The 13,325-nt window shown below is 38.9% G+C and overlaps 3 protein-coding genes across 4 annotated transcripts in view; 2 read left to right on the forward strand and 1 right to left on the reverse strand.

Annotated features, from left to right (window-relative positions):
• The first annotated feature begins 207 nt into the window (after positions 1–207).
• LOC106093894 (methanethiol oxidase) lies at positions 208–2,315 on the forward strand. Its single transcript, XM_013261057.2, has 6 exons — positions 208–314; positions 451–614; positions 713–1,182; positions 1,247–1,739; positions 1,805–1,930; positions 1,998–2,315. Exons 1-6 carry the CDS (start codon positions 302–304, stop codon positions 2,184–2,186), a joined length of 1,455 nt encoding a protein of 484 aa, XP_013116511.2. The 5' UTR covers positions 208–301; the 3' UTR covers positions 2,187–2,315.
• Positions 2,316–5,304: 2,989 nt separating this feature from the next.
• On the reverse strand, positions 5,305–8,838 carry LOC106093895 (TBP-related factor). Of its 2 annotated transcripts, none has more exons than XM_013261059.2 (3): positions 8,650–8,838; positions 8,489–8,574; positions 5,305–5,991 (listed from the first exon to the last, which is right to left on the reverse strand). In XM_013261059.2, the coding sequence occupies exons 1-3, from the start codon at positions 8,698–8,700 to the stop codon at positions 5,472–5,474; spliced, it is 657 nt and encodes a 218-aa protein (XP_013116513.1). In that variant the 5' UTR covers positions 8,701–8,838; the 3' UTR covers positions 5,305–5,471. The 2 variants fall into 2 exon arrangements, with proteins under 2 accessions (XP_013116513.1, XP_013116512.1); XM_013261058.2 differs by having other exon boundaries at positions 8,644–8,837.
• Positions 8,839–10,857: 2,019 nt separating this feature from the next.
• Positions 10,858–13,325, forward strand: part of LOC106090418 (protein purity of essence) — a 30,903-nt gene continuing 28,435 nt past the window's right edge. Inside the window, exons 1-2 of the mRNA XM_013256585.2 lie at positions 10,858–10,984; positions 11,168–11,262. Coding sequence (XP_013112039.2) covers positions 10,863–10,984; positions 11,168–11,262 — 217 coding nt within the window. The 5' untranslated portion in view covers positions 10,858–10,862. The remainder of the gene's footprint in view (positions 10,985–11,167; positions 11,263–13,325) is intronic.

Consider the following 13,325-nt stretch of genomic DNA (forward strand, 5'->3'; position numbering starts at 1 on the left):
CCAGTAATTAAATTCACTGTGTACTTTTTAAGAGAAAAACAACTGCAATTTGTTTGTTTTTTATTTAAATAAATCAAAATTTAACTTACACCCATACAGCAATTCGGTTCTCTTCGGTTGTGCTCTTTAAAGAGGCTCAATGCTTTAGTCTCTGCTCCAATCGGGTCGGCCACGAAAATAACAAATAAAGTAATAATGACGATCGACGTTCCGTTTTGGGGTTTTATTTCGATCAAGTGAATTTCATTCGGCTGTATCTTTTTTGTTTCTGCTTGGAGAAGACGTTATTTCGCACACCAAAATGGATAGCAAGAGTAGGTATTTTTCCACTACGCGTTTTGAAAGTCAATAATATACATTCGTTTATTGGCTAAATGGTTTGAGCATTAGTTAAACATGGGAGATTATAAAAAAATTTCAAACACCTATGTACATATGTGTCTATTTTAGACTGTTGTCATGGTCCTGGTTACCCCACCCCATTAGATGCCATGAAGAATGGACCGCGTGAGAAGTTACTGTATACCGTGACTATACAACCCAATTTAGAAGAAGCTCATGGCGACTATTTATCGACTGTCGATGTTGATCCCGAAAGTCCAACATATTCTCAGGTCTGTTACATTTTGTGTTGTTATTGATAACTTCACACGTACGTGTATTTCTCTTGTTATCAAGTGGGCCTCTGCTTTTCCTATTTCGTTCTATTTAGATTATCCACCGCACTTTCACAAATCGTACTGGTAACGAACTGCACCATTCAGGATGGAATGCTTGCTCCAGTTGTTACTATGTAGATAAGAATGCCAAACGTGTACCTAAAAGAGATAAGCTGGTGTTGCCGGCATTAAATTCGGATTTTATATATGTTCTCGATGTGGCCTCTGACCCTCGTAAGCCAGAGATTTGTAAGGTGATAGACGGTAGCGTCTTAAAGAGCCACAATGTCACAGCTCCGCACACTACGCATTGCCTGGCTGATGGCAACATTATGATTTCCATAATGGGCGATGCGGAGGGCAATGCAACATGCGATTTTATTCTATTCGATTCTGAGTTTAATTGTTTGGGAACATGGATCAAAGGCGATAAGAAGCCCTATTGTGGTTATGACTTCTGGTATCAGCCCTACTTCGATGTTATGGTATCTTCCGAATGGGGTGCTCCAAAAAAATTCCGAAGGTAGTAAATTTTGCATTACTCTTGGGAATTATGCATTTATGCACTATTTTTTGTATATCTAAAGGGGCTGGGATGATGATGATTTAAAAGATCTGACCCAATATGGATGTCGCATAAACTTCTTCAAATGGTCTACCCATACTTTATATCAGACAATCGATTTGGGCTTAGATGGATTCACCCCATTGGAAGTTCGTTTCATGCACGATCCAAAAAGACCAGAAGGATTTGTAGGTTGTTGTCTGAATGCCAAGGTGTTTTATTTTAAAAAGAAGCCGGATAGTGATGAATTCACATGCAAAAAAGTTATAGATGTGCCATCAAAACTGGTGAAATTCGGTGACAACAAACCACAACATATTGGAGGAATGGTGTCGGATATAATTCTATCCTTGGACGACCGTTACTTGTACATCAACTTGTGGCGGCATGGTGATCTGCGCCAATATGATATAACTGATCCTGAGAATCCAAAATTGACTGGCCAAATATTTTTGGGTGGAGCAATATGCAAGGACTTGACAGCTGTGCAAGTTCTTGAAGATAAAGAATTGAAGGTAAAGGCAAAGGACATAAAGCCCATCACTTGCATTAATGCCTTTTTATATTTTACATGCTGAAGGATCGGCCAGAGCCATGCGTAATCAAAGGGCGGCGTTTGGAAGGTGGTCCTCAAATGATGCAACTATCCTTGGATGGCAAACGATTGTATGTATCGTCATCGCTCTTTTCGCCCTGGGACAAAATGGTAAGTTTTTTTGACCGTTTTGAAAATTCAGTCATAATATCGCAATACCTATGTATCTTTTATTCAGATGTATCCCAAAATGGTTGAGAAAGGTGGTCATATATGCCTAATTGATGTTGATGTTGAAAACGGTGGCATGAAACTAAATGAGAATTTCTTAGTGGATTTCGGAAAAGAACCGTACGGTCCCACTCTACCACACGAAATGCGTTACCCCGGAGGTGATTGTACATCCGATATTTGGCTTGCCAATTAAATTTGGCTAGCAATAACCTTTACTGTGTATATTTGTATAATCTAATCACAAATACATATATGGAACACATACATACATGTGTAAGCGTGTGTGTACCGAAAAAAGTTTCTTTCCCAAACTAAAATCAAAGATTACGATTAATTTTGCTATAAAAAAATAGAAAGAGCATGAGGGGTCGCATCCATTAGAAAAAAAAAACTATGCCTCTACCAGTTAACATTTCATTTCATAAAATTAGCTTACATATACCCTGGAATTTGCAAGGTAGCTCCTTGTCTTGCAAGCTCGTCCGCCCTACAATTCCTCGGGAATCTCTCAGGGACCTGGCACCCAAAACAGGGATATGTTTAACTATAAATCTCTCTTATTGAGATTTTATGTTTATTGAGAAGATATTTATACCAACAGCCGTAAATACATTTTATATAAGCCATTCCACTTATTTAAATGCAAAAATCTTAGTTTCATACACATTATAGTGGCCAGATAACCTCTCAATACACCCAGTCCCAGTTCTTCATAGTACATCCCAAAGACCACAACGTCCTCTGGTCTGGGACCACCCGTATGGAAATCTAAGTATATTTTATTACCAGAAATATATCTCGGCACGGCATAACTATGAGCACGACACAAGCTGGAACTACGAGTTCCGATCTGTGTGGTATTCATCGTTATCATAAGAAGATGAGAGCTACCCGTCGTGTCCACAGGTCGCGGCGATCGGTCCTTTGGACCGGAAAGAGCTTGCTCACCTACAGGAGCTTGACGAGGATCGCCACCTGCACATGAAAATGTGGTTACAACAACAAGTTGCCAATATTGGAATGCTCTATACTATAATTGCAGTCGCAGAGTAACTGTAATTGTAGTCGCGGACAATCAGCGGTATCGAGCAGAGAGTCTCAGTGAGAGGCCGAGCAGCACCGGCTATTGCTTAAATACTGAGTGCTTATGATGCTCGTTGTGACAAGGCAAGTTATTGGCGCCTCTTCATATGGTCATCATGTTCCCGCGGCGGTCGGTCCTATGGACCGGAACGAGCTTGCTTACCTTAAGTAGATTGACGGGGATCGCTTCCTCCACATTCAAATGTGGCTATAACAACAACGGGAATGAAGTGCATACATTTCATAAATTTTTATGATAAGATTTTTTAAGCCAAATAAGTTGTTCACCACTAGGAACGCAGTGTAGACCTCAAGTCCTGATTAATCCAACTATTTTAAAGTATTGAAGTAGATTCCTCGTCTGAGTCCAACGTCTTAAGCTGCTATTACACGAAGCAAAGTCGTTCCGGTGCATAGATCCGATCGCTAGGGATATGTAACTGCAGTCAACTCTATCAGATATAGTGCTAATGTACTTTTTTTTTATCAAAAAGTGGCCCAGGCAATCGAATATGTTTCAGGATTTACTTTCCCTTCACCTCATGATTTCTTTTTATTGCGGGCTGAGTGCCACCCGTCACGTGCTCCGTTGCGGTTAGTGGAATACACCCTGCGGAGTAACTGTAATTGCAGTTGCGGTCAATCAGCGACATCAAGTGGAGAGTCTCAATGAGAAGCCGGACAGCACAAGCTGTTGCTTAAATACTGAGTGCCTATATTATGCGCGATATGACAAGGCGGGTTATTAGCGCATTTAAAGAATTAATGGGCTTTACGTAACCTCGGTGGTGGGTGCTGGTCAACCGGAGCGGGTGTCAACATTTCATAAATTTTTATGAAAAGATCTTTTTAATTAAACCAACACTAGGCGGTGGTTAAGCTGCTATCGCACGGTATATATCGTTATATGTATCGTCAAAGTTGGCAACTCTAAAAATTGTGCACATCGTGTGATGCGTACGAAAAAGATAAAAGCGATTAAAGCGAGCTCCGATTAGAGCGCGCTATATTCTTATTTGACATACATAAGAAAACTCTTATGAATACAAAAAGTGACAGCACACATCGTGTGATAGCAGCTTTAGAGGAAATGGATACTATTTATGGCAACAATCACTTTTTCTGCGGTAATTTGCATTGCTTGATCTAGGCTCGGATTGACAGATGCGACAAAGTGCGCTGACTAAACTATTGTAGCAATTGTAAAATATTATCCCTTTTATGGGTTTAAAACCTGGCTTGATAGCAAACAAAAGCTTACCTATTATGACACTTAATTACTTCAGAAATTCCGCCTGTGTTCGGTGACTACCCAACTTATATTTGAATTTAGTTCCCTGATTTTAGGGTCATAACTCTACAACGTGGATTGGGAGCGTCTGTTGCTGTTGTAGCCACATACATGCATGGGGGGTAACAATCCTTGGCAAGCTTCTTGTAGTCAGAAAAGACTTTCCGGTGCATTATAAACCATGGGTGGACTATTTGATTGTAAGTTAAGTTGACGAGCTTGGTGATCCGCGATTGGCAATTTCTTTCAAACAGAGCCACATTGTCATCATAAGAACTGGATTACATTTCGAACATTACCAGGTGTTGGAAGAAGAACCCACTTTCAGGCTCATAAAGGAAATCGATATTAGGTACGCCACTGATTCTATGAGCTAAGTTGTTGATGTGCATTCACGTTGTTCGGGTTTGTTTTTGTGCTTAGAGATGGTTGCGTCTTTCGCTTTAACAACTTCGGCGAGATGCAAACAGATGAACAAATTTATCGTTGGATATAATTACTGAACGCACAGTAAATAAGATTTTCTCTATCTTCGTCTCTCGTTATCAATATGACCTTCTTTCAAAAGCATGCTTTCGTCCGATGTGTAAAGATATTCAAATGTTGTACACTTTCAGTTCTTTAGAATGTCGAAATGGAAGCAATATTTGGTATAGTTTGTTTGATATCTGAACAATTCAATTGTGTTATCCGAATTTTTGAGACTTAATTATTTTCGGTTGGTTTTATTGCTCCTTAATCTCATATGGTGTCCAATTAAATAAATCATTCGGCGTGGATCTTTTAGACGGCACGTTGTTGAAAGTTGGGCATGAATCGCTTCCAGGGCTTTAATAATATGTGAAAAAATATCAATACCGAATTTGCAAACGCACGCACATACATTGTTTATGAAATGGTTTATATTTTTAAAACAAACACTTAAGCTATTATAATGTGTTGCTAAAATGTGAATCTCTTTATTTTTTCATAATTACAAAATAGTCATAGCATGTACGTAATCTTACAATATACATATATATAAGCCTTAAAAACAAAATGCATTTTAAATTAACTAGTAATAATGTACGTTATTCTTAATTTTGTTTTGGAGAAAATGTGAAATTAGTTTTTACGGAAACTTAGTAATATGGGGTAAATGGCATCTAGGCACTCTAAAATATCTCTACGCGCTTTAGCACCGGTAAATACAATTTTACCATTCACGAATATCAGTAATACCATACGAGGTTTAACCATTCTATATATAAGACCTGGAAACAACTCTGGTTCATATGAACTAAATTGGCCATGCATTTGATTTAAATGCTCTAAACGTATTGGAAAACGCAAGTCCACGGTCGCAACAATATTTTGCAGACGAAAATCGGAAAATTTCACAGGATATCCTAGTTTCTGTATAATACGAGCAAACTTTCGTGACCCCAATGAAGCCTCCGCTTCATTACGTGCCCCCGTGCAAATTATCTTACCTGTGCGAAAGATTAGTGCAGTGCATCGGGGATCGCGCATTCGCATTACAACGCCATGGAATCTTGAAGGGGTATATTCGGAGTTTCGTGTGCGGTTATTTATGTCTTGCAAATTTAACTCGCATGCCAAGGACACTGTAGCAACAACATTTCTAGAATTAAAGTAATTGTGCAATCAGTATTAAATATTAATTTATTTCGGAAATTAAAAACCCCTAACTATGAATCAAAATTGGTTAAAACTCAAAGAAGGAGATGTGGAATTTAGAAGTGGAATTTATTTATTTGTTTCTAATATAAGTTACAAAGATTTCTCTTTACCTTACTTTAATTGGCTATGACAGAACATTTGTTCCAATAGCCGGGTTCAGATGTCAATGTCTCTCAATCTTTTGCGCTACATCTCCAATTTCTTGCACCTAGTTCGAGATATCTTTCTGCAATTATTCTTCCAATCAAAGTTTTGATCTTCCCCTTTTGCGTATACCACAATGTTCACCTTCAAAGGACTTCTACGCTGAAGCTTCTTCATTCATTTGACAACATGACCTAGTCATACAGCTTGTAGTTCATATGACGCCGATATTCTTCATCGATGTAGACTGGTTCATAAATTATATGAAAAATCTTTCTCCATAGTCCACTATCTGCGTCCATAGTTTCCAGATAGTGAAATGTTCCCTATACGAAGGAACTGCAACTGCAGTCGCGAACAATCAGCGGGCGGTACCGAATCTCGCTTAAATACTGAGTGCCTATGATGTTATGACAAGGCAAGCTATTGGTGCATTTAAATGACCAATATGTACCGAAAGCAGCTTGCTCGCCTATAGAAGCTTGACGAGGATCACTACCTCAACAACACTACCGCACCATACAGGTTGGAACTCTTAGTTCCGATTGTTGTAGCCACAATTTCATATGGAGGTCGCCGCGAAAACAGGTAGGCCATTGACCTTGTCATATCGAACATTGTAGGCACTACGTATTTGAGCAGGAGCCGGTGCCGCCCGGCCTCTCACTGAGACTCTCCGCTCGATACCGATGATTGTCCGCGACTGCCGTTGCAGCTACTCCGTATGGATCATTCCACTATCAGCAACCTGTGGACAATCCCATGGCAGCCGGTTGTATGTACCGGATTGACCCGATGAATTCCTTCATCGGCAAGGGCTGCCGTCTCAGTGTACCACACACTGCTACTACAACAACAGCAACCTGTGGACGCGCGCGGTAGCTCGCAGCTAAGCTTCTCGTGACAGCAATAAATACCATACAAGTTGGAGCTAATTTTTCTAGCCTGCGTAATGCTCACAGATATCCCCCTAGGTTGGTCGTAGTGGGATGCTCCAAATACGAAGTAGCTGCAACGGCAGTCGCGGACAATCATCGGTATCGAGCGGAGAGTCTCAGTGAGAGGCCGGGCGGCACCGGCTCCTGCTCAAATACGTAGTGCCTACAATGTTCGATATGACAAGGTCAATGGCCTACCTGTTTCCGCGGCGACCTCCATATGAAATTGTAGCTACAACAATCGGAACTAAGAGTTCCAACCTGTGTGGTGCGGTAGTGTTGAGGTAGTGATCCTCGTCAAGCTTCTATAGGCGAGCAAGCTGCTTTCGGTACATATTGGTCATTTGAATGCACCAATAGCTTGCCTTGTCATAACATCATAGGTTACAAAAAGAACGAATAGTATCAGTTTAACAAAGGTAAATATAAAAAAAGAAATAAAAGAATAAGCGTCGGGCGGGATGGGAATTAATTTTTTTTAAGCGTTTGCACAAATTACAACAACAACAAAAACCACAATGGCGTTTGTAAACTACTGTTGACTACGTTAGCGCATATGCAAAATTTTCCCAAGAACATTATATTAAGGAACAGGGGCCAACTTCTCACATATCAATGAGTATTGTCCGAATCAAGTTTTAAGCTCAATGATAAGGGCTTCCTTTTTATAGCCGAGTGCGAACGGCGTGCCACAGGGCGACAAGTCTTTTTGTGGAGACGGTTTTGCATGGCTGCCATACCTTATGATACATTACCTCACAAATGTCGCCAGCATTAGGAGGGGATAACCACCGCTAATAATGTTTCTGATGTTCTCGCCAGGATTCAATCGGTGAACCCCTAGTGGTCAGTATTACAGTTTTCTCGTAACATAAGCCAGAGCACGTCCAACAAAGCTCTATACCTTATGCACCGACTAGATCTCAATGACATCTGCTGATGATGGCATAGCTGCGATGTACAGCAGCCCTTGACCAACACGACTTCATTGGGTCAAACTGGTCCATAAAATCGGTTGCCATAGGATTGTGCTAAGGTGAGAGTCCCGATAAGGCGGAACTCTTTTCAACTTTAATGGGGTGGTTGACAAAAATATACCATAATACTTTATATGGACCACTCATTATAATTAAAAGTCAAGAAGAAGAAAGCGAATCTATATAGAACACAATGGTATTCCCAAAATGGGAACATTTTTTCTAACATTGTAACTTAAACCAGTAATTTCAATAAAATAATTAATGACAGTAAAATTCCTAATTAAAAATCCATCTCTCTCAAGTCTATACCACACACGTTAAAAAAAATAACTTCGTTCAAAGTTGAATAAAATAGAACGATTAGAAAAATACATACTGTAATTTAACATCGTGCTGTGCTTCAAAGGTTTCCGCAGGAGCTACAGCCGGCTGTTGGTGCTGGAGACTTGCATGAGGATTAATCTAGGAATAAGATGTAAAAGGAGTTAGTCACAGACAATTCGTATAAGAAACATGACTATTATTTCACACTTTTACATTCTGGTGCGGTTTTTCCAGATGCTGTATTAAATCTGTGGATGAATCCATTGCATCACCTCATACTCATTACAAGGTAACAGTTTTTTTAATTGATTAAATTTTATGTATTTTAACTTATTTACAATTTTGGAAGAGTGAAACGTGTTTGTTTACGCGACAGCTGCTGTCGATGTTGCCGTACCGTACCGTATTTAATACAAACACATACAGTATGTGAGTTCGCGCACTAAAACATATGTATAAATTTGATCAATTTGTCAATAATGTTTCCATTTTTTTTCAATAACTGTACTCTATTCTACTTTCGGCATGAGGTTGCTACTATATTCGGTTTTCTCTGTGAAACTCCATATAAGAAAATATGCGGAAAATTTTGATGAAAAGTGTTTGTTTCGCTTTAACTTGTTTTTTCATCTAGCGAAAATTTACATTTCACGAGCACAATCACAATTGCTGCGCAACAAGTCGTTTTATTATGTAAAATAAACGCGATCGCCAAACTTCTAATTTGTAACAGTGTTTGATAGTGTGAGTGATCTTGCTCACATGTACTTACTCGGGGTGGAAAACAATTTGCTATATATGGATACATAAATAAAAAGAATTTTGTACATAAATATAAAAAAATATAGTTCTAAAATAAAAAAAAAATTTCCTCTCATATTGGATAATCTGAAATTGTAATATTTCATCAGCTGGGTAAGTGACTTAACCTTATTTAAAGCTTTTCAGGCGGAATGCTGTCATACTCCATTTAAAAAAACGTCGGTGAAACGTGGGCTACAAATAGGCGGAAAAGAAGTACTCTGCTTTTGGTCATGGCGAAACAATTAAAGGTGGTCTCATTTGTACAACAACCACAAATCTTATGATGCAATCCGCCATCTTGCCATCAAGCTGAACGACGTTTTGCCAACACACACAAAGAAATTTGTGTGCGTGCGTGTATACGTGTGCGTACATGAGCAGAGAATATGCGAGAAAGAAGATATTCACAAAGAGAATGCAAACAAAAATCTGACATCTTAATACTGTCAAACCTGACCGGCAGTTAACAGCTGTTCACGTAAGACCACCTTTATAAATCCGCCTTGGCTTATAGTGAGCAAAATGCCAAAAATCAGCTGTTCACGTGAGACCGCCTTTTTAAATCCGACTTGGCTTATAGTGAGCAAAATGCCAAAAAAAACTATTATAGTGGCAACACTTGAAACTATTGTCGGCATCATTTTTTTTTAATAAATAATGTAGCATTTTTTTGCACAAATAAAAAGATTTTGTAGTATTTTCACAGTTATAATTTGTAGTATTTTCACAGTTATAGTACAGATTTATTGTAATAGCTTGCATTTTTCATTTATTTCATTTCTTCTTCAGAAGTATATTTATAATATATATATGTTCTATATTTTGGAAGTATATGTCCTCCGAGTAAGTACATGTAAGCACGATCACTAACATTAACAAACACTTAGTTACAATTACAAGTTTGGCGATCGCGTTCTTAACTTGTTGTGCAGCGACAGTGGTTGTGCTCTTTTTGAGCGTCGTGAAATGTAAAGTTGAAGCAAAACGAACATTTTTCATCAATATTTTCCACTTATTTTTTTATATGGAGTTTCACCGCGGAAACCGAATATAGTACCAGCCTTAATAAGGGATTGTCCTACTCAAAAGAAATCAGCAAGTTTTCTCCTTCAAAATCCACGAAAACATGTCGCGAAAAACGAACATAGTATCAACCATAATTCGGCTTCTATTTCTGGATGTGGTGTCTCGTTTCCATGAAAGGAAATGCTGGTATACGTTTTTTACTCAACATTGAGTGAACAAAACAAAAACTTATGAATTTCTCTGGGTCAGTAAAATTATTAACTTTTTTCTTCTTTTAGCCTCGACAGTCGTATTGCTGCCCAGTCGGAATTTGACATTACGAGTTGTAAATAATCCACCAGGGTTGCACAGAAAAATTTTGTTGTTGGGCAATTGACGCTATCTTCTAAGTTCTTGTACCATGGTACAAACCTTAAATAGGCAATTTTAACACACATGAAATACGAATGATAAATAAAAAATGAAATGTCATAAGACAAGAACAGGTAGTGTGATAAAGCCTTTAGTAAATACTGAATGTGGGTAACGAGTGTCAAGTAACCTGCAAAACAGTGAACTTTGGCAACTTCATACTTTTATTAAGTCAAATTGAAAAAATGTCTGCTCATAGCGGTGGTGCTATCGATTGGGGTTCTGTAGTTAAACCCCTTTTAAATAATCGTTTTGGATCAACAAATAAAAATGAAATCCTCAATATCATTAAAGCCATCACCCGGTGGTAAGTAAGCTTAAATTCTGTGCATTTGAAACGGTAAAGCCTATTTTATATTGCGTATTTGATGCATGAAAAATAGTGTGTGTGGTTGTGCCCCAGACTGTCAGAACAAAGAAAATAAATGATTTGCTAATTTTGTGAAATTTATATATATATTAATTTTGCTTTTAATTTTTCTGATTACAGTGAAAATGAGTTTTTTGATGAGGAAAATAATTACTTGCAATTTTATACGGCTTTTGCTGCTTTGGCCGCAGATAAATTGAGCCAGTGCAAATATGGTAAGTGCAAGAAAAATTATGTATATTTGAAGTTTGCTATGCATGTGTGAGTGTAATGCATTCATACCGTTATGCCAATGAGAATCACCCAATTGGAATTTTTACGACTACGATGCTGAAAAATCCTTTTTTTCACACTAAATTACCAAAAGTAATGAGGGAATAAGCCTTACATCCTTTCTACTCAAAACCATGGAACGTATTGTGGGCACCATGATAAAGAGTAGGACATCCAGCGAAATGCTCAAACACAAACAAAATGCCTATGTCAAGGGAAGGTCGGTGGAGACCGCCCTGCACTAGATTGTGCATAAAATAGAAGAATATTTCGATGCCAAAACACTGACGTTATGCATTGACATCGAGGGGGCTTTTAACTATGTGCGGACCGACACACTGATCCAATCCTTAGATCAGTACCGGGTGAACCCTGTCCTTAGAGACTGGATAAACCATATGCTAAGGAACAGTTGGATAAATTGTGTGTTCCATGGCATAAATATAAGGGAGTAAGTGGCACAGGGCACGCCACAGGGTAGCATTTTAACGCCGTTCCTATGGGTAAACACCACCCGTCTGCTAGGCAAAAGGTGTTATAATACTTCTAAGGGATAAGAATCCGAACGAGCTATGCAGAAGAGCCGAAAGGGTCTTGTATATGACATATAACTGTGCTAGACCCAGAGGTCTCAATGTTAACCCAGAGAAGACTGATATATGCCTGTTCACCAGGAAGACGAAGGTGGACCAATTTGACGCACCACGTTTCCTCAACGAAACAATTTCGATATCTGACAAGGTTAAATACTTAGGCGTGATCTTAGATAGGAAACTGAATTGGAAGTGTCACATATCGGAGTAAAGGGAAATGAAAAGGCAAACAATTTGGCGGTGAAGGCAAGAGGACTGCCGTCAATAAACTTGGTTAAACCGAAGCCTTTCGGGTCGATGCAGTCCTAGTTAAGAGAGTGGGCGACGAATGCGCATGCAACATTGTGGAACATCGAAACGGTCGGTAGTACAGCGAAAATCGTATGAGGGGATCCAGATCGTGAGAAGACGAGGCTATTACTGAAAGGAAGTAAGAAGGAGATCAGTATTGCTATTGGTATCATAACGGGACACATAGCACTACGAGCTCACTTATGTAAAATCGGTGCGACAAGTGATAGCATGTGCAGGGCATGCGGGGAAGATGATGAGACGTTGGAGCATTTCCTTTGTCATTGCCCGGCTTTCGCGTCCAACAGATACCGGTACTTAGGTGGAGACACAATATCAGACATGAACCCACTTAGGAGAGTGGTACTGAAAACAATTAAGGATTTTGTAAGTAGCACGGAATTCCTAACTTAAAATGTTCTTTTTTGAACATTTTAAGTTATATTTTCATTTTTCAACCTAACCTGCTTTAATGGGCTATGACGGAACATTTGTTCCACTAGCCGACCGTTGAATAGCGTTCCAAGCGCATCGATCTTCTGCGTTCATTCTAAAATCTCTGACACTAAGTTTCGAAGTGACTCCCACCACTAGATCTTTCCATCGGGCTTTTGGTCTTCCCGGTTTGCGTGTACCACCGTGGTTGCCTTCAAAAGACCTTTTTGTTGGAGCTTCTTCATCCACTCTGACAACATGACCTAGCCGACACAGCCGTTGTATTTTGATGTGTGTAAGTAAGTAAGTAGCACGGAAGTAGATGTTACTTCACAGTTTTTAGAGCGCATAACAAGCCGGTTACTGGCTTATATGCATGTCCATAGTGGCATGGGTCGGATTAATATACGCAAACGCTTTTCAACCTAACCTAATGAGTGAATTATTAAATTCAATTATTAAAAGTAATGATGGAGTGTCCTACTGAAGGATATAAGAATATAATGTCTAAAAAAAGTAATCGTGAAAAAATGTCGCTAAAAACGAATATAGTACCATCCTTATTAATGGCCCGGTTTTTGGTATGTAAAGGCGCTATTACACGGCATGTAGATGTCTTACGACATGTCACTTTTTGTATTCACATACAATTGAAAATATTTGTCACAATTGTCAATTTACATACG

The sequence above is a fragment of the Stomoxys calcitrans genome, chromosome 3 (assembly GCF_963082655.1).
Source record: "Stomoxys calcitrans chromosome 3, idStoCalc2.1, whole genome shotgun sequence".
In the NCBI taxonomy this organism is placed as follows: Eukaryota; Metazoa; Arthropoda; class Insecta; order Diptera; family Muscidae; genus Stomoxys; species Stomoxys calcitrans.

Coding starts and splice junctions, on each gene's coding strand:
- LOC106093894 (XM_013261057.2), top strand. Junction 1,740..1,804: donor TTGAAGATAAAGAATTGAAG/GTAAAGGCAAAG, acceptor TACATGCTGAAG/GATCGGCCAGAGCCATGCGT. Junction 1,931..1,997: donor TTTCGCCCTGGGACAAAATG/GTAAGTTTTTTT, acceptor TCTTTTATTCAG/ATGTATCCCAAAATGGTTGA.
- LOC106093895 (XM_013261058.2), bottom strand. CDS start 8,700: ATGGATTCATCCACAGATTTAATACAGCATCTGGAAAAACCGCACCAG. Junction 8,575..8,643: donor AACCGCACCAGAATGTAAAA/GTGTGAAATAAT, acceptor TCTTATTCCTAG/ATTAATCCTCATGCAAGTCT. Junction 5,992..8,488: donor CAGCACGATGTTAAATTACA/GTATGTATTTTT, acceptor CTTTAATTCTAG/AAATGTTGTTGCTACAGTGT.